Source organism: Mastomys coucha, unplaced genomic scaffold (assembly GCF_008632895.1).
Source record: "Mastomys coucha isolate ucsf_1 unplaced genomic scaffold, UCSF_Mcou_1 pScaffold1, whole genome shotgun sequence".
NCBI lineage: Eukaryota > Metazoa > Chordata > Mammalia > Rodentia > Muridae > Mastomys > Mastomys coucha.
In genome coordinates, this window is record NW_022196891.1 from 26,636,313 (window position 1) to 26,657,570 (window position 21,258).

Consider the following 21,258-nt stretch of genomic DNA (forward strand, 5'->3'; position numbering starts at 1 on the left):
CACACACATATATGTACAGCAATGGCAAAAATTTAGCTATGTATTTAAGAAAAGATACTTTAGTGACAAGATCGTATATATATATATATATGTATATATATACATATATGTATATATATGTATGTATGGGTATATATACACACATATATATGTGTGTGTATATATATACACAAATATATATGTATATATGTGTGTGTGTGTGTGTGTATATATATATATATATATATATATATGTTCACCTTCAGACCCTGTTATCTCTACCTAAGTTCCTTAGCCACTAATGTCTTTTCATAAAGAGTTGAGATCCTGGAGTCTAGCGACCACAATATTGTTCACAGTCCTGACAAGTGACAGCTGTGTCATCCCCCCCCTTGCCAATTATCTAAACAGCCCAAGTATCATTTTCTTATCGAGCTTATGAGAGTAGTCAATAGATTGACTCCTGGATGCCTTCCCCATCAATTCTAACACCTTCAGAAGTTCAAGTCCTTCATACAAGTTGCTGTAGTATTTGCATATAACTTATGTCTTCATTTACCTATATTCATTAGTGTTTCTTCATTAATTGTTTGCTAATTATTAAGTTATAAGTGATATGCAAATATTTTCTATATGCCATAAGAAATAACGACAAGAAAGAAAAACTATGCAAGTTCAGTCTGGAAGTATTTTATTTTAACAAAAACTTTAATCTTCAATTGGTCAAATATGAAACTGGAGAACATTGATTCTTGCAGATATTTTTAAATAGCATATATGAAATACTTAGCATAGGGCCTGACATAAATTAGGAGCTCAATGAAATGTATTTGCTACTATAAATTTAATTGAAACTATAGTTATGTTTATTAGTGTCATCTGACCACATCTGGTTGAGAGGAAAATTCAATGTATATAAAACTCCACTAGTGATGAAGGCAGTGCGGTGGGTTGGGTTGTACTCCCTGTTTACCATCTTGCTCCAAGAAGCTGGGGTCTGCCTCCCAACCATAGAGTGTAAATTCTATAGAGGGCAGTGCTTGCCTCATGAATGAAAGTGTCACTCTGATACTGACTTCTTTTCATATAGTAGCTGTCCTTAAAAGTATAAGAGATTAAGGTTGAATGTGGGCTGATCCCATGATACACAGAAGGAGCCGATCACTGTTTAGCTTGGTTTTTAAGATGATCCCCAGTGCAGGCTCATTTCCTGCACTGCTACACAAGCTGCCTGATGAAATGCAAAAAAGAAAAAGGAGGAGAAGGAGGAGAAAGAGGGGGAGAAGGAGGAGGAGGAGGAGGAGGAGGAGGAGAAAAAGAAGAAGAAGAAGAAGAAGAAGAAGAAGAAGAAGAAGAAGAAGAAGAAGAAGAAGAAGAAGAAGAAGAAGAAGAAGAAGAAGAAGAAGAAGAAGAAGCTCTCATTGCTGCATCCCTTCAATTGAAGGCCTCAGGGCTTTGAAATTCCTCATCTGCTGCAGCATCTTTAGGCATGTTTCCAAGTATAAAAAGTCCTAATACTCATTTGCACAAATGCACCTAGAAATTCAGCAAAGCCATCTTCAAAATGCTAAGTTATAAAGGAGCACTCCCCACCCCACCAAAAAGGAACTTGAGTTTATTCTTGATACTTTCCATTTTGGGCAGTGAGTTTTTATTAGGACATTTGTTTTTAATGTTATACTGTGGGTTGATAGTAAACTCTCTAAAATGACATTTTAGGTCTAAAATTATGGGACTTTTCATAGATAAATAATGCCATAGAAGCAGTGATACGACCCTGATAGATCCAGTTTGGGATTTCCCTCTGCTGTGGTGTGTCTGAGCTCTTCATAACTCTTATATTGAGGGCTGTCCGCTGATATGAGAGATGAGGGATAACAGTAGGAGGGGGTTGGAAGGTTCTGTCCTCATGAAAGACCCAAGGGGACTGCCCTGTTGCCACGGAGGACATGCAGAAGTCCCATCTATAACAAACTACCCACTTGCACCTTAATCTTGAATATCTTAAGAAGAGCGTGTATCCATCACTTATAAATTACTCACCTAAGGCAGTTTGTTGTAGTAGCATGAACAGACTCCTCAATCAACCAACTATAATTGCTATTAGGGTTTTTATTGTCTAATAAAGTGTTGTTATAAATAATAAATTGATGTTGTCAATTTATATACTGCTTCACATTCTTTGTGCTTTACAGTGCTATACTTCCAAGTCCTCAAAATTGAAACTTTCATTTTATGCCAGTTGACTATTTTATTTATCCTCCAAGATCCCCAGAGGATGTATGAAATCTTATAATAGTGAACCTAGCATTTAGTATAATTTTCCTATACATTAGTACCTGTAATAAAGTATATATTTCTAAGTTGGACACACTGAGAGAATAGTAGCCTATAAATGATTAGAACAAGAACTACAGCCATGGATCCCTCCAGGTACACTCCTTGGTTGGTGGTCTAGACTCTGGGAGAAGTGGGTAGAATCTATGGCTCCAGATACACATAGAGCAGAGGATGGCCTTGGCTGACAGCAATGGGAGGGGAGAAGGCCCTTGGTCTCTGGGAGGTTTGATGCCCCAGCACTGGAAGATGCAGGAGCAGTGGGGCAGGAAAGTGTGAGTAGGTGGAGGACCACCCTCATATAGACAAAGTGGAAGAGGAAGGGCACATATGGGATGAAGGGGTGGAGGGGTAACTGAGAAGTGGGATATCATTTGAGATGTAGACAAATGGAATGATAAATAAATAAATAAAGTAAGTAAGTAAGAACTACAATATAGACCCAGGAGATTGCAAACATTAGTTCCTTGTTCTTTAGAACCATTATTAAATAGATAAATAAAGCCTACTAGAACAAAGCCTACTAGGCATTGTTACATCACAATATTTGATCTGATGACCAGGATGACTGGCATGTGACTGACAGACAATGGGAACAGTCTAAACCTGTTAAAAAAATGGTGATTCCCATTTTGTCTGAGATGGGGCAGAAATAACCCATCATGGTCTTCAGAATGGCATAAGTTAAGTACTTACGATGTTTGTTTCTGGCATTTGGTGCCTTTGGATCACAGTTAACTATAGCTAACTGAATCCTGAATCCTCACTACTGAATGTCATTACCCTTGACTTGCCTTGTGTGGAAAGCACCCAAGCTGGTGCTCTGTGCCATCTTTTCTCTCTAGCGCCACTATGAGCTCCCTTGATACCTTGAAGCTTGTGAAATTGCCCGGCCAATGCCAGCTGGCCCATGAGGGAATAGACACCTACTCCATGCCCAGAGTCAGTGATATCTTGACTACTTGGACTGACACTTTTGTCATTTTGCACTTCTGCTTCTGCAAGAGCTGTAGTGTCTCCAAGGTCCAGGCACTGCAGTGTTTTTCCTCTGTAGACAGGGAGGACCAAGAAAGGGAAAAAATTCATTCCTACTGTAGAGTTTTGTGCATCTATCACCTAAATGAAGATATAGTCTCATTCCCTGCCCTGCCTATTCACAGAAAAGATAAGCAGAGTAATCAAAATTATAAAAGGAAATAGAAAACTAGCTCTCTACCAGCTTTGGGACTTAATAGACATGAATTAAATGTGGTTATACAGGAAAACTGATACCAGAATGAATGCTGATCAGTGAACATAGGATTCACAGAGTTTCTGGCATTATAAATGCCTCCCCTGTACCTCAGGTCCTTTATCCTGTATGGGTAGTACTGAGGTATGGGATCCCACATCTGGAAGACATTGTGAGTGACCCCAACACATTTGCAGTTGTTGTGACACTGAAGCCAGGGTGTTAAGCATGACCTGGGTTTGCTTTCCTTCCTTTTTGGCTTCAGTTCTATCTGACCCTCCCCACTGGCATCCTGGCACAGAGGGTCCTTTACATTAATGTCCCACCCCCAGCTCTGCTTCCTAGGTATACGTAAGCCAATGTAGCTGTCAGCTGAAGTCATCCAAATTTCCAAAGGACTTCCTGGTGAAGATATCCATCTCCTGACTGTCTGCCGAAATCTTAAGAACAGGATAGTTTTCATCAGCAGACACTTGGGCTCAGTAACCACCAAGCCTTTTAACTCTCCATTTCTCTTTCTACGAGGCACTGTTTGAATGTCCTTTGTTGCCCAGCTCTCTGAGTGACACCGGCCTGAAACATCCTCAGAACATCTTACTCAGGACAGAAGCCAAGCTGGGGAAAATCACTTTGAAGAGCAACAGAGAAAAAAAAAAATCAGTTTTATTTGAATCGCAACCTGATCCATGTGAGAAAAGTAGGACCAAATTCAGTAAAGAAAAGAATTAGGAGAATTAAAGAGAAATTCATACCCTGGGGCTGTGCATGTTCTCTGGGAGAGGACTGTACATCAGACTATGTTCAAAGAGACAAATTATGCATTTTTTCTCTCATTTTGGCATTTCTATCCATGTCTTATTCTGGGGGCATAAATTCTAAATGTGTTCTTGTTTCTACGTCACTTCCCCTGTTACTTCCCCTGTCAGCCCCTGAAATTCAGTGATGCTTTGTGGTAGAGGGAGTTCTAAAGAAGAACGAAGATGCTGTGTACCCTTAGAGTTTCCTTGAGGAGCAAAACTCTGAGATTCTGAATATTTGGCTAATTCTGGGGGCATCCTTTCTTCTCTTAGGGCGGAGACTGTGGGGAAGGAGTCCAGGTGCGCAGCTTTTCCTGTGTGGTCCACAATGGCTCAATATCCCACACAGCTGTCCATGTGGAGGATGCCCTGTGTGGAGAGGTACCCTTCCCAGAAGGAGTCCTGAAGCAGCTGTGCTCCGTGCCTTGCCCAGGTGTGCGATGAGCAGCATCCCGACTGGTGATCTCGTTTATTTTTATTTACGCTGTTTTTTTTTTCCTTCAAAAAGCTCCATCATATCAATATTGAATTACTTATTTGATTTAGCATGTTCCAACTGTGGGTATGGTAACATTTTAAAAGATACTGAGTAAGGAAAGAAGAAAGAAAGAAAGCAGCTCCGGCTCTGAAAACAAAAACTCCGCTAGAACTCCATCTTGCTCCACTGGCCTCACTGAGCAGTGGGTTCAGCATCTAGATAACAGTTTGGTCCAGGGTTGTCTTCACATCAACTAACACTCAGAATGCTGACCGGATCCAGGGAGACAGCACAGCAGGAGTGGGACCCTGTGAGTTCACTCTGTGAACAGTCAGGTCCTGTGTAGACGTGAAGGTCATTACTAGAAACATAAAATGAATATTTTGTTTTAATGCTAGCAGAGCAATTCAGCTTACATTGAACAATTTAAGGTCTCAAAATACTGCCTGACAAGACAATGTGTGTATGTGCATACATGGGTGCATTTGCATGTTATATATATACACATATAGATTTAAGTGTATATCATTCACATGTATGTATTTATATTTACATTATGTGCCATTTGTCTACTCTGTATGATTTCATTGACAAATCAATGTGCCTGTGCATAGGGCATTTAAGTAATCTTTTCCATAGTTTCTATGCACATGCATTTTGTAATGATACACTGGTCCTAGAGTCATTATAGTGACATTTTAATGACAGAACTGAGTCATTATAGTCTTTATATCTCCTTTTAAATTTTTGTTTTATTTTATTTTCCTTTTATTGAAACAGATTTGTTTAATATATATATATATATGTATATATATATATATATATATATATATGTACATATTCTGAGTGCTATTTTCTTTCCACCAACTCCTCCCAGATCTCCCCACCACCCCTACAACAGCCACATTATGCTCAAATTGTAACTGTCATGACTTGAAGCAGAGTCATAACAATCTAATTTTTGCATTCTTTTGCTAACCTAGATTAAACCATAAATTATTTTACCAATATTAGTGCCTTTAGACTGGAAAAACTGTCAATATTTGGACCTTCTCATGTCCCTACACTTCTACCACATATCCCCTTGCTTATCCCCTCGCATGCCCTGTTGCATGCCCCCATTCCTGTCACTGATGTCTAGTACCTGTTCTCACAATGTTCCTCCTGCCCCACACTGTGTGACCATCCAGGAGACTGCCACATTACCCCATGGTCTGAGTGGAGCAAGTGTGAGCTAACCTGCATCGATGGAAGAAGCTTCGAGACCACAGGCCGCCAATCTAGGTCAAGGACATTCATAATCCAGTCTTTTGAAAATCAAGATAGCTGCCCACAACAAGTTCTAGAAACACGACCATGCACAGGTACCAGGACCATGTTTCAGTGCTTTAATTAGTATGGATTGATGCTCATTCTGTTGATAAGAAAGATATGATAGGATTGCTGTTTTCATATTCACTCGCAGGTGGCAAATGTTATCACTACATATGGAAAGCAAGTCTTTGGAACAATAATGAGCGGACCGTGTGGTGCCAGCGCTCAGATGGCCTTAATGTCACAGGTATTCCTTCCTAAGATTCATGGGGAGACTTCAAAAAGCTCTCACAGTGTGCTTCTGTTGAGGAATTCACTTACAAATTGAAGCAAGGTTGAAGAGCAGGTGGCTCAGATTGTCTGCATGGTGGCAGGTTTTCATTAGGCCCTCTCTCCCATCTTTGAAATCAACAACTCTATGTGATGAGATAGTAAAGTACATAAGCCAAACAGATCAGTCCAAACACAATAAAATAGTCCTAAATTGGTGACCTCAGATAAATCTGAGGAAGATGCATGCTAGTTTAAATGTGGCGGTCTCTAAAACATTAAATGGTGTGTCATCTCAGTCAGCCCACCGAGAGGAGCCCATGGAGCATAAGCTCCAGTCCTACATGTTTCCATGCTTCATGCCACTCTTCTCTGCAGCTGAGATTAACAGTGTGGATAAACATACAATTTTAAAATTGAAATGTTTTGTGCTAATGATGCAACGAGAAACATTTAGATGTTATGGATGTTCGTGTTTACCCACTGCAGGCTGATTTTGAATGTTTTCCTGCTTAGGGCAATTACTTAATGCCTAAAAATAGTCTGAAGGAAAGATTCCTTATTCTTAAAAGAGGGTACAATTTGATTGTACAAATGGTTTTCTCAATAATTTTAAAGATTTTTTTTTGATGTCCTCTTGTCAAAGCAAATTAAATTGACATTGATTTTTCTTTAGTACTGCAACTGACAAACAGCCTTATGCAAGGCTGGGAGAAGTATGTAACAGCTGGAGAATCACAGCACCCCCCCACACACACACACTCTTCCTGTTTACGTGCCTTCACATCATTGGTATTAATCCATAGTGCAATCTATACAGTAATTTATTTTGAAATACTTTTTTTTCATTTTGTAAGCTGTTAAAACTCTGTAAGCATGCCTACCCAGGAACCAAAAGAGGCCTCCTACTCCACTGTGGGCAGAGAGCTTACACTGTGCTGAGCTCTGCTGCCCCAATAGACCAATGCACAGCATGAGGCCATTAGACAAGTAAGCTTGGGCCCTCAGCATCACATGGTAAATATTACTAGGGCCTAATTTCACTCTTGAAATCTAAAAGCTGCTGTGTTCTGTAATCTGTGTGAGTTGGAGGAATCCTCTCTGGTTTGAAGAGTGGATGTCCTCTCCCCAAACATGATTGTAAAATAGGCAGGTGCTGTGTGGTCATCACCACCGAAATCCACATGACCAGTTTCAACTCCAGGCGCTACCTCTAGACTGCGGTGGATTTTGTGTCTTGTCTTGTCTTGAATTTTGGTGCTTGTTATTTGTCTTCTTTTTTTGAGCAGTAGTGACAACTTGGCTGCTTCACTCCTTGGATATGTCTAAGCCTGACACGTCCTGTATAGCCTTGAGCCTGAAGCCTTTTTGCTGGCTGCCACGCCATAAAGTGTAATTAGCTCACAAGTATTGCATTGCAAAGACGAGAGTCTATAAATTCGCCTGACATCATATGAATACAGTTTAAACACTACCCTTAAGTGCATCAACTTTTCAAACTAATTATCTTGAAACTTAATGTCTGTTACCGCTTTGAATCAAGAAAGACAAAACCAAAACCACTATAGTACACGGGTGGATTTCAGGCTGTGGAGACACATGTCAGTTTTGTTTACTCAGATATGTGCATGATACCTGTAAGTACTGCAAGCCTCTTCATCCGACACTTTATGCTTTTGCTTCTACACATATGCTGGAGGAGGAGGTCTGTATGTCACTGTGTATGTTCATTATGCCTGGTTCATATAAAAATCCTTCCCACAATGCTTGGCCCTGTGGCCCCTGGAGCAAGAGTGACTTAGCTTTTGAAATCAGCCTAGTACGTAGCTGGTTCGCCCAGGAACTGGAGAGACAATGTATGCATAGACTAGTCTCTAAGCAGCTGTGTTTGCTACTCCTGAACCCAAATAGAGATGCCATCAATCCTTGTACTCATCTGATCTGGGTGCTCACAGGCTTTGCCCTCAATTATAGACCCATGATAGACTCTCAGTGCCAGCGAACATGGAAAAACACAATAAATGTCTCATTTTCAACACATCCTGGAGTGATTACTAAGTGAGGGTTGTAGCACGTGGCTGACATGTGCATTTAAGCCATGATAAAAATAATAATGATGTTATCCATAATAACAGCGTCTCCAGTGTGAAGAGGAAGAGCAAACTTTTAAATGTGATTATCATAGATAAACCCGCCAATAACAGTGATATTTTCTTTGTAGGTGGCTGCTCCCCTCAGGCACGCCCTGCTGCTATTCGGCAATGCATTCCAGCTTGCAAAAAACCTTTCTCCTACTGCACACAGGTGAGTTACATGCTGGGCTCCCCTACAGGCATTATAATTTCAATGATATATATATGTAGTGTGAGTCCTGCGCCTCTGCTAAGGCCAGGCAACAATTTTATGTGCCTACATCGCCATCTAGAGGCACTTGTGGGGAGAACAACAATTGCCAAGACAGCAGCATATCCAATGTGCCTTCCAGCTAATTAATGCTCCATCTACCAAAACCTGGTTTTAGTTAATGTATGCATTCCATTAGCAACATTTCATGAAAGTGAGCTGTTTTGAAATATGTCCATGCTGCTCCTGTTTGATAATATTTGTTTTGTAAAATGTGTTGTACTACAATGTCTATAGAGTTTTTAGTTTGCTAAAATGTAGGCCATGACTGGAAAATAAAATGCTTGTGTGTCTTTGTCTTTATGTGTATATCTGCATGTGTGTGTTGTGTGTGTCTGTGTATATATCTGTGTGTGCTGTGTGTGTGTGTGTGTGTGTGTGTGTGTGTGTGTGTGTGTTTTGGGGGGGTGGTATACATATGTACATACATGCATATATCTCTGTTTTTTAAAGCAGGATTTTGGGGGATTTTTCTCCCCTGTCTCTTCCACATACTTCTGCTTGGGAACTGATGTCAAATGCACATGGTATCATGATTAGAGGCTATTACTAGTTTCAACGCATATATAATATTTTAAAGCTGTGTTGCATACCTTAAAGAAGCAAGATTCTTCTAAAAATCAATGAAATGAAAGTAATTTAGGCACTCAATCATATTTTATGACTCTTCTAACTCAAAATGAATTAATTCTTTACCACAGAAAAGACATGGGTAGGTCTACAGAAAACAGAAGAAATAAATTTATTTGGCCTCACAATGTTTACAAAATACAACTTGCCTTTTCCCAACTATATGGACACTTAATAAAACATAAATAACACTCCCCTAAACCCTTGGCACACACAACTAACTAGATACAGCTCTTTTCTCGGTCTAAGAATAAAGATTCATTTTGTAAAGATGGCTTCAATAATACCACATGTGATAATTTCCATGAACTGAAAATACAGGGCATTGTTATAGCTTTGTCCTGCACTGAACTGTGGGCAGTTAGTTATGACATTTGCTTCTCTGGCTGCCATCTGTCCTTTTGTAGAGAATCAAGGTGCCTTATTCAGTTTCAGTAGCTGTTGCTCCTTAAAATCAAATTTAGTCAACAACTGATGATCCCAGCAAGACTAGCTGGATTGGCCTAAGTGACTACATGAGGTAGAGATCTGTTCAGAAAACGCCAGAAGGTGAATTATCTGTAAGGACCCATACCGGCAGAGTCATAAAGACTGATAATCACCCCCTTCTTCTTTTCTATGATTTTCCAGTGTCTGTCTATTGGGCTAAGAGGAATTACTTTCTGATTCACTTCCCAAGACAGATAGGAACCCTTGTCTATCATCGTCCATCATAGTCAGCTTGTCCTAGATACTCATTATGCATGAAAGTGACCAGAAACTACAGAAGCAAATATAAAGGACACATTGTCATGATGTTAAGCAGGGATGTGTTCTAATGTGACATTCCAGTTATGACAATGAAGAGTAATTGAGGGAGATGGATAGATGGCATCTTTTCCTTAAATGTGATTTCAATAAAGTGTCTTTTCTCCACCTGGACCTCCGTCCTAGGAGCAGAATGGCAGTCCTGACCAGTTCAGCACCAATAGGACAGGGTGATAAAGGCATTGAGTATCTGGGGTAATGACAGCGCTCAGGCATTGCCTAATTCCAAGGAAATGTCTGCATAGACCTGTGGCTTTTCTTGGCAGGAAGAAGGGAAAGCTGAAACCTATGGACTAGTGTCCAAAGGGAAAACTAAAGATGAAACATCGATAAAGGGTTACAAGCATCTCTAAAAGAGAAGACATGCCATTTTAATACACCCTACTCTTGGAGAACTATGCTGTCATCTTTGGAAAAAAATGTCTGAATTATAAAAACATTAGAAATACCTGGCAAAGAGTGGGAGGATACACAGAGGGGGGGCCCCATCCACTCAGAGGAGAAGGGAAAGAGGGGATGGTGGAATGGTGGTGGGAGGGATCACTGGGAGAGGGAAGTAAGTGGGATATGAAATGAACAGGTAAAATAAGTAAATAAATAAGTAATAAACATAAATTTAAAAAAAAGAAAGATCTGGCAGGTTATTTAATGCTGACATTGGGATGTAGAAAACTGGATTATGGATGTGATCCTTTGGTAAATCAGTTGCTGAAACCCCTGGATTTCCAAGACATATAAAGGCAAATATTAAGTGATTTTGCTGGTGTTTGGATACTTCTTTATTCATTTTCACAACTCCTATGTAACCACAAATGTATTTTCTGTACTGTAGGGCGGAGTCTGTGGCTGCGAGAAGGGATACACAGAGATAATGAGATCAAGTGGCTTCCTGGATTACTGTATGAAGGTACCTGGCTCAGAGGATAAAAAAGCTGATGTGAAAAACCTCTCTGGGAAAAATAGACCTGTGAACTCCAAAATACATGACATCTTTAAAGGATGGTCTCTCCAACCTCTGGACCCAGGTGTGTTCCCGCTGTGAATAGGGGTACAAATTTTCTTTTGGTGAGCCTTTACTGTGGCCTTCTCTCACTGTGGAAGGAATGGGAGGAGGGAAGCAAAGGAGGATAGAGGACATGGTTTAGCTCAAGGCTTCTCAGATTGGAGGGGTTTATAATGTGTGGTCCTATTTAAGCACAAAGCATTTTCATGGATGCTTATTGGCCTGTCAATCACAGTCTAAAAGCTTAGGAACAAGGCAGTATCTTGGTAAAATGTCTTTTACTTGTAAATTGTTGCTGCTTCTACAACTGGATTTGTGCATTTAAATAAAGGAATAGGATCATAGAAACTTAAAGGAAATGCCCACAGATCTGTTGTGGTTTTAAAGGCACTGGGGAGGTGGTAAAGGGACCCAGTTTTTGAGAGAAGCAGGACTTTCGAATACTGAGGCTTAAACCACGTGCTTTCAAACAAGCGTGACTTCATAATGGCTCTGTCTCAGTTCCTTTACCTATAAAAATCAGTGCAGTGACCCACTTTGCAGGATTGTCCTGGGCAGGGCGAGCATCCAGCCTCTAGGGCTCACCCATTAGTGTTTATTATGAACAGGAAAGAAAATGTGCTGAATGTCATCTGAACCCCTACCAAACACCATCAGCCTTGTTGGAGAGATTAAGCAAACCAAACCTGGTAGCATCAGGTAATTTCACAAGGGTCACACCAGAAAGTGACAGGGGTGAGTTTCGAGATGTAGGTGACTAAGACTCTCATGTGTCACTTAGTGAAGTGAGCAAGCATCTCTGCTTCTCATGCTAACCTCTTTTCCAAAGTGAAATAGTTCAAACTACTAGGCTAGGCCACATAACCCACAGAGAAGACAGACAAGGCTTGAAGAGATCAACCCTGGAAACTGTCCTTCTGTGCTGAAGCCTTGGTTCATCCCTAAAGCTCCCTGGTCACACATTTAAATTAAACAAAACCCAGGGCCCAGATGTAAAGAATGTGCAAGCTAGTTGGAGAAACAGGGTTTATACACTGACTCACATGTGGCTCAGAAAGAGCATCACATCTCAGTCAACCTTTGATCCCCTTCTATGCCAAAGGTATTTTAAAACATTTTACCTTTCAAGAACAAAGCAGGGTTAGATTTATATAGGGGAGAAATGATGTGCCATGTAGACTTTTCATCTGTGCCATTTCAGAATACGGTCACAAGGAAATGAATCTCTACATATACAAGAGATCCTTTGCCAGGTAGTAGTGGCACTCAACTTTTATCTCAGAACTCAGGGGGTGAAGGCAAGCAGACCTCTGAGTTTGGAACCAGCTTGGTCTACAGAGTGAGTTCCAGGACAGCCAGAGCTACACCAAGAAACCCTGTCTCAAAAAACAACCCCCCCCACACACACATATAAAGGAGGGAAGGAGGAAGGAAGGAAGGAAGGAAGGAAGGAAAGGAAAGGAAGAAAGGGAAAGAGAGAGAGAGAGAGAGAGATCCTTAATCTCTAATCTGCTGTGAATAGACTATGGGATCTAACTAAAGCACTGACAATATCATGTGTGGGGTAAACAAACTTTATGTGTCAATGTATAAATAAATAAAAAATGAATGTGTGCAGGTATGCATGCACACATATGAAGATATATAGATACATACTATGTATGCATATATATGTTTATGTATGTGTGGATCTATATATGTAGATATATCAACATTTTTGTGTGTGTTTATGCATGCTGTGCCAGCATGTATATGTATGTTTTCATGTGGTGGGGCACATGTGCTTATGTGAGTGTACATGTATTTGTGTGAACACATGTTGGGAGATCCAAGGTTGTCATCAAGTGTCTTCCTCCTCTTCTTAAATATTGAGGTAGTGGAGGTAGTGGCTCTCAGCTGAACATAGAGACTGCAAATCAGCTAGTCTATCCAATCAGCTTGCTCTGGGGTTCTGTTTCTGATTTTCACTTATTAGGATTACAGTCAGGCGACCTTGGCTGCCTGGCTTTTATGTGAGTGCTAGGTGTCTGAACTCCAGTCCTCACACTTGTGCGATAAGTGCTGCGGCCACAGAATAATCTCCCCAAAACACGTTTCAGCCTGATTAGTTTAATTGCAAGAAATCATAATCTGAAACAGCCCCCCAGGGGACACGGAGCCTGTCATAATATATTTAGATGCCACACGTTTCAATCTGAAATGTCTCTCTTAAGAATCCATCCTGCACATACACACACATAAAACTGCAAATGGTTCCTGTTACAAATGATGACTGCTTATTTTAACAAATGAGTAGAGGCATCTGAAATTCCCATAAATGGAATGTTGTGAAAACATGAACATTGTTGAACTGTGTGATGTGTCTCACGGATACATTGAGATGAGGTAAACCTGCTTCAGTAAACTAGGACTATCAGCAATCCACCCACGCTGGGTAATAAAAATCAGAGAGTTAGCAACTGAACAATACTCATCATACAGTTTTTATTTCTAAAGCTATATGCATTCATGTGCTGTGTGTGTATTCATGTGTGCATTCAGAAGCCTACGCATATACATCAAAACTGAAAAGATCCACAGACATTGAAATGGGGATAGCTTCCACAAGAGGCGGGAAGGATGAGAGAAAGACATTTTCATGCTGCATCCCTTTAAATAGCTTGAACTTTTAGTCTCATTATACTGCTACAAATGTGCATTTATATACTTTATATATGTTATATATACTTATATTTATATAAGTTAATTATTAAATTCACCCTAAAATAACCTTCTGTCCCACCACGTTCATCTACAGTGAAATAAAAGCACTAAGCCATCTCAGGATCTGAGCCCTGAGGTTTTATGTCAGGAACATTCGTGCTCAGATTGTCAACAAAAAAGCTCAGAATGGAGAATTTCATCACCAGTGTTTCAGAACATTCATTCTCGACCTTTTAAAAGATGTTTATGGCCTCAGAAATGTATAATTTCACTGAACCTTTTTCTCAAGTGAGTCTCTAGTTGAGGCTTGAAAAAAATGTAGTGAATTGCAGCAGTGTGATTAATTGTGATGTTACTTTAAACAAAAACTTTTTACAGTATATTCTGATGGTTGTCTGTCTCATTCAGACTGCAGTGTGCAATATGGACCCAGTGTATGGTGAACCTGAATCCCTGAGTATTTCTTTCACAAAGAAAAATGCCATTCCTTGGGGATGCTAACAATTGCCTTTGTCAGCCCACTTACAAATCTAGTTAGCCACATGTTCACCCTAAATGGAAGGAAAATTAAATTGCCAGAAAGGATTTCTGTCATATATATGAAAATCTGACGTGGCCTAAAAATATATTTTACATAGTAAAGAAGTCCCAGATAGACCATAATATTTACTTAACTACTAAGTTTCATTTAATTGCAGTAAGTGTGAAATCTAAAATGTTTCCTTCTGTACATGGTCATAAATTTATAGTATTATAGAGATAGACAGGAGATATAGGATGATAGAGATATAGATGATATAGATTAGATACAGATATAGATACATGTATAGACATATATTCCACAGAACCCAGCTAGTATTGCCTATAACCCCACATGGTTGTGGAGACACCCACTGTATTGTGATCAACCTACTAGGTTGACCTATAGCCTTTAAAAACGAAATTGACTCTCCCTTCCCAGCATCCCCTGTTTCTGTGCCCCTCCCCATCCCCACTGGAATATTGATTGACTTGTTCATGATCAACTGTTACACAAACAGCCACACCTGCTGTGAGTTCCTGGAGCTGATAAAGGCAGAAGTCCTGTCCTGTCCAGAAGACACTGTCCCACCAAAGTCCTTTCTGCTGTGGGGCTGGTCCCATCTTTCTGCCCATCTTCCATGATGTTCCCTGGACTTTGGAAGGAGTCTGAAGCAGGAACAGTGTGGTACAGATAACCCACTTGATTTTGAAGTCACCTAGTTTCATTCAGCCGAAAGAGCTACTGAAATGTGGATTCTAGTCCCCTTTCCATCCAGGTTCAAAGAACGAACGAAGAACTGCGGCCATCTCTGTAACTGCAGGGCTTTTGTCCTTTGTGTTGTGAGAAACTTTGGTGGTGTTTTTATATGGCATGTAAAATTTCCAGCATCTTCAAACAAGTTCAAAACTCCTCCAGTCGATTTGATCAGTTCCTGATGTCTGTATGTCCCGGTGGGGACTTGGGTTCTATACTTCAGCTTTTATTTTTACCTTCTTTTCTTCTTTGCTGTCATTACTCTTTTGTGTTTAACAGCAATCACCAATGTGTAGCTTGCAACTAGGGACATTTGTGAATTCAGATGAAAAAGAAATTATTTGGCCAGGAAATGTATTTCTACAATGCAGTTATGACTTTATAGGTTTTGTATGTTGGTTCATTTCTTGAGACAAAGATGGCCCCAAACTTGTAGTAACCCTCTTGAGTGCTGGGATTACAGGCCTGTCCCACCACACTTAACTAACAACCTAATGTTTTTAAGGGTTAATTTTCTAAAAATTAGAGTGATATAAATGTTCATACCTAGAAAGTCCACGGCAGCTGGTATAATGTCGTATAATTTATTTTGTTTTTTAAATTATTTATTTTATTTTTTTGAGGCCTTAGCACAACTTGTACCATTTCACCTTCCTCCTTCCTAACTCTCTTTGCTCTTTTTCAAATTTGCACCCTAAATTTTCTATTAATTGTTGTTGTAATTATCTCTTGTAAATAATCCCCATTCTCATGATCCTCAGGAGAGAGCATTCTCAACATCTGATTCCTCGAGGGAGCTTATAGATCATCCCAAAACATGGCTAACTTCTCCCATTGAGCAATCAGCTAGCTTAGGCATCCATTTCAGGTCTAGGACTAGTCATTGGCTCTGGTTTGTCAAACATTAGGTCACTGTGTGTGTTTGTGTGTGTGTGTGTGTGTGTGTGTGTATCTGTGTGTGTGTGTCTGTGTGGATGTCTGTGTGGGTGTCTGTGTGTATGTGTGTGTGTGTGTGTGTCTGTCTGTCTGTCTGTCTGTCTGTGTGTTTTCTCTCCTAAATACTGTAGACATCCATGTGCTAGCTAATGCTATTTTGTTATTTCTGTCTTCAACAGATGGCCGAGTAAAAATTTGGGTTTATGGCGTTTCCGGTGGCAGTTTTCTTATCATGATCTTCCTAGTATTTACTTCCTATCTTGTTTGGTAAGTGCCAAAGAATGAAATCACATACTCCCTGTTTTTGGGTGGGGGGGTGTTAAAATAAAATGGTATTTTTAAAACATTGCTGAAAATAGAGGGATCTCCAGACCATTAAGAAAAAGAGACTAACAGTTGAAATAAGGGACCTTTGCCAACTGTTACCACTTGATAGTACATTCTTATTTGGTTTTTGGTTAATATTAGAAGATATAAAAGACAAACTGAGTCTTGGTACTTGTGCATTTAGTGGTTTGGAATGTGGGTTTACCATCATGCACATAGACAATGATACTGACTTCCATACCTAAGGACCCAATTTGTTACTTTGGGGTATGGCCAGGACTTCTCTACATACATTAATTCCCCAGGTAATTCTAATCCGTTGCCAATCTCACATGACTTTAGATGATCCTAGATATAACATTATTCTTAGTTATTATCAGTTCTTAATCTGACCTGACTTGTTTTGAAGAGTTAGGGTAAATTAACCAGTTGGTTCCCCCTTCTTAACGCATTTTTAATAACAAAAATAATCATCCACATCTAATTAGCTATCAATTCCAGGACCCTCACTTTGTGAGTGGCTACTAGTCTACTGCCTGCTCTCTGGAAATTGTAATTAATTTATTGCTATTGTACAGAATATATTTTAGTTGATGAGCAGTTCTGGATAATACATGCGCATAAATAAACGTGAATACTTTAAAGAAAGAATATGATATTAGCTTCCAAAGCAACACTTTTTAAAGGTTTATTTATTTATTATATGCAAGTACACCATAGCTCTCTTAAGACACTCCAGGAGAGGACATCAGATCTCATTACGGATGGCTGCGAGCCACCATGTGGTTGCTGGGATTTGAACTCAGGTCCTTCGGAAGAGCAGTCAGTGCTCTTACCCACTGAGCCATCTCTCCAGCCCCCAAAGCGACATTTTCAAGGACATTTTTTTATGAGATCAAAGTGTTACTCGGTTTTCTTCCCTCCCAACTGAGGTATTCATATTGCTTATCTGTCTCGTAGAATATTTCTTGAGAAATTTTATCCAAGTTTTAATCTTGACTCAAATCTGTATATTTATCTTCAAACTCTATTTCCAAGGCTACACAGACTTTTAAATCTTTGCTTTTTTGGTCAGTTAAAATTGGTGAAGAAAATCAGATGACTTTTATCCCTCTCGCTGCCTGTAGGGATCAAGATTGAATTCCTAGAAATAAGATGTCTACACAGCTAGTATTTCCGGAGTGTTGTAATAAAAAAGTGCTGTCTCCAGCAGTCACCAACCCTGTAATCAAACGATTGGACCAGCTTAAGTGTTTCAGTTGGTACGTTTGGCAAGTACTGTGGCCATCTAGTCACAATGAACAAACGTGAGCTTGAATGCTTTCGGGAGGTTCAGAGTCTCTGAGATCCCCACTACCATAAAAGGTTAGAAAGCAGGACATTCTAAAAGCCATAGTAGAGGATATGAAGGTAATCAATGCATATAGGACAATGTTCTTCAAGTTGCAGACAATAAGGTTCCAGATCATTGGTTGGCCTGACGGTAAAAATAAGAACAAGTGACTTCTTCCATACTAAGAGCTTCATCCCCAATCTAGATTCTGTTGACCCAAGAATACTCTTATACACAGAAATTTAAAACTAGCATGTAGTTTTTCTAATATATCTAGATGTAAAAATAATCATGTAGATCCATTAATATCCCCTTCATTATCTTTCTTCCTTCCTAACATCTAACACATTTTTAAACTTTAGCCCACTCATCCAGCAGAAAATATTTGATAAAAACTGCATATAACTCCAAGCTCTGAGATTCTGAATCCTGGTAGTAGGATTTTTTTTTTTTATTAATCCCCTGTTCTGTCTTTCTCTGTCTCTGTCTCTGTCTGTCTGTTTCTGTCTCTGTCTCTTTGTCTCTGTCTCTGTGTCTATCTCTCCCAGCCCTACTCCCATGTATGTGTGTGTGTGTGTGTGTGTATGTGCGTGTGTGTGTGCGTGTGTGTGCATGTGTCTGTGTCTGTATCTGTGTCTCTGTGTCTTTCTTGCTCCTTTCTCTTGCCCTTCCCTCCATCCGTCCCACCTAGGCCTTAGTAGATCAGGATGATCTAAACTCAAGTTAATATCCCAGACTCAGGCTCTCAAACACTGGGACTAGAGGTGCATGACCATGCTTGGATTCCGAAGATCCAATTACAAGATACCAGTAGAATGTCTCACTTATGTTTCAGGGCCCAACTTCCATTGCATAGAAAATCCACATTTGGGTTTACACAGTGTTTCTCCTTCATTCTATGGTCACATTAGTCTTCCTAAAACACATCTCCAATGATCATCACCTCACCTCCCTTCTTTAAACTGTTAGTAATGTCACATTTTACTGGTGAAGTCAGGTCATGTTTCATTGTCTAGCTGAATACTTAAAGTCTTTCATGACCTGAACTCAAGCGATTCTCAATTTCATCTCCTCCTATTCCCTGGACCTTGTACTGACTAACTTGTACTACATAGACACTAATCAATGTATCTTTCTTATCTCACAGGGATAAGTGTCTTTGAAAATTTGGGTAGTTTAAATATTTTTGTCTGTTTAGATTAAATAAGAAAAAAAATGTTACTCAAGTATTTAATCAATTTGTTTTACCATATACCCAATCACAAAGCCTATATCAAATATTAGTATTTAGCTTAAAGTATTAGCTTCTCTCATTTCATGGTAGTAACAGTATTATGCAGCATTCATGTGAACTTTTACACCTGCCACTTGGTGATCCTCTCAGGCCCTCCATTGGCAATCAAGTCTACTCTTCCCTCTATTGTATTCATTTCCACATACATGGTTGGGTACTGCATCTCTGGATCTGTGTTGCTGTTACAGATGTTTTATCCCAAAAGCCAACTCTTGTCTATTCACAATTCTCCGGCCACTGTGCTTATCCTATGTGGTTACTTATAATTTCCTTTCTATATAACAAAGGTATGTCTCACAGTTTCATCCTTATGACCCCTTCATCAAAAATGAAGATTGGACCAACTATCGACATTTAACCCACACTTCCAGTAAAACTCAAATTCTAAGCTCTTTCTTTTCTAAGAGACTGGGATGCCTTGTCTATGTCTCCTGTCCTGTGGTGTTGGCTTCATGCTGATTGTGTAGCTGCTAGCATAGTTAACTGTCAACATTCTGCCAAACCCCAAAGACTCTAGAAGGGAGGCTATGTTGACTATTTTTATAGATTCTTTTACACCACAAATTTGAATCATGATCAATTGAACACCTAGAAAAGTGAATGAATGAATGAATGAATGAATGAATGAATAATTCGATTAATAAAAAGGATTTTTGTTTTAAGAGTTTAGGGTTTATAGAAATGTAAAAGTCAAATATTTTTTATGTCAGGCATAGAAATACAGCATGAAAATTGCTTTCCTTAATCCCCATGATTGTCTCACCATATTATTATCATTCCTGTTTTAAGGAGAAATTAGCTGAAATACTGTTTCTTTGGTCACCTGGCTTGTAGAATCAGCTCTGGATTTGGCCAACCCCCAAATCCTGGCTTTTCCTACACATCCTCTCCCCTGAGAAATCCTGCAGGTTTCTCATGTACAGTGTGATGCCCTAGGTTTCCACCTTAAACATCCTACATTTTTACAGATGGGTGAGCCACAGCTCTAGAGAGACATGTTCTTCATTTTCTCAAAGAAGCTGCCTACAGAAACCCAAATAGAGGTTTTCGTGGCAGCTCCTGCTATCAAATGGCTTACAGGAGCCTTAGAGGACAACAGTTTTGAGATGTCATCCTTTCCACCAGAATAAAAAGTTTATGGTAGGAAATTTTTTACCGTATGCCAGGATATGTTAACTGAAAGCAATCTATAATAAAAACTTTCGAGGACTTCCAAGAAAAGCAGAAAAACAGCTTCCCTAAGCATTCCTTTCCATGGTGACCTTCTGAGTATCTGCCATCAGTGAAGGGGAGTTTTAAAGTTTCCCCATCTCAGGTTCTCCTGGGAATGAACACCAGATAATGATTTGCTCAAGTTGCCCACCAGGTGAGCTTATGGTTAACCTGGATATAGTGCCTGGAAGACACTCTGGGTATGTCCATTTTTGGTATCACATTTGGTAATAGATTCTTCATCCTGGCTTCCAGAAAGGCTTGACTCTCAAAGGCAGCTGTCCGATTGAAAATGTTCAATGCAACGTCTGCTAGCTTAGGTGTGTTCCTTGTGGGTTGTATTCCATGACACTGGGAAATGTCAGCAGCTTGCCTGTCCGTCTGCCTTCCTAGATGAATGCATTCTTACTCTTTGCTAAAACACAGATGTCCTTTAAAGAGGTCACTAAAATATCTCTTCTATAATTCCTCCCAGCTAGGACAGCAGCATGCCCTTATGCTTCTTGTGACTCTGTAAGCTATCCTGGCAGTCCAGAGTACTCTGTCAAGCTCAACAGGAGAGAAACATGCGAGGGGGTGGGTACTGGCTGGGTACTGGTGCTGGGAGTTGCAGCCTATTAGTAGGCCTTTATGGTTCCTGGTTTTGCTCAAAGGAGAAAGGTGATCATAAATTTCCTAAAATCAAGGATTATGGGAAAAAAAGAGAATAAGGAATTTTCTTAAAGAAGGCATGTTCCAATAGAGCAGAAGAAAAGGGAGCCAAGAACTCCAGAGACAATCCCTTTAACTGATGGGTTTTCATATGGAGACCATGTGCATCCCTCCCTTTAGGAGGCTTTTTAACTGGCCTAGGAGTGTTGTCAAACCACAGCTGCCCAGGGATCTGTGTTCTAGACTTCCTAGATTGGCAATAGGGGAGAAATATCAC

At 39.8% G+C, this 21,258-nt stretch overlaps 1 protein-coding gene across 2 annotated transcripts in view; it reads left to right on the top strand.

Moving 5' to 3' along the window:
* Window positions 1–21,258, top strand: part of Thsd7b (thrombospondin type 1 domain containing 7B) — an 895,860-nt gene that overhangs the window by 870,872 nt on the left and 3,730 nt on the right. For both annotated transcript variants that reach the window (XM_031381328.1, XM_031381317.1), the window contains 6 exons: window positions 4,618–4,777; window positions 6,013–6,186; window positions 6,288–6,383; window positions 8,628–8,710; window positions 11,079–11,271; window positions 16,344–16,431. In XM_031381328.1, coding sequence (XP_031237188.1) covers window positions 4,618–4,777; window positions 6,013–6,186; window positions 6,288–6,383; window positions 8,628–8,710; window positions 11,079–11,271; window positions 16,344–16,431 — 794 coding nt within the window. The remainder of the gene's footprint in view (window positions 1–4,617; window positions 4,778–6,012; window positions 6,187–6,287; window positions 6,384–8,627; window positions 8,711–11,078; window positions 11,272–16,343; window positions 16,432–21,258) is intronic.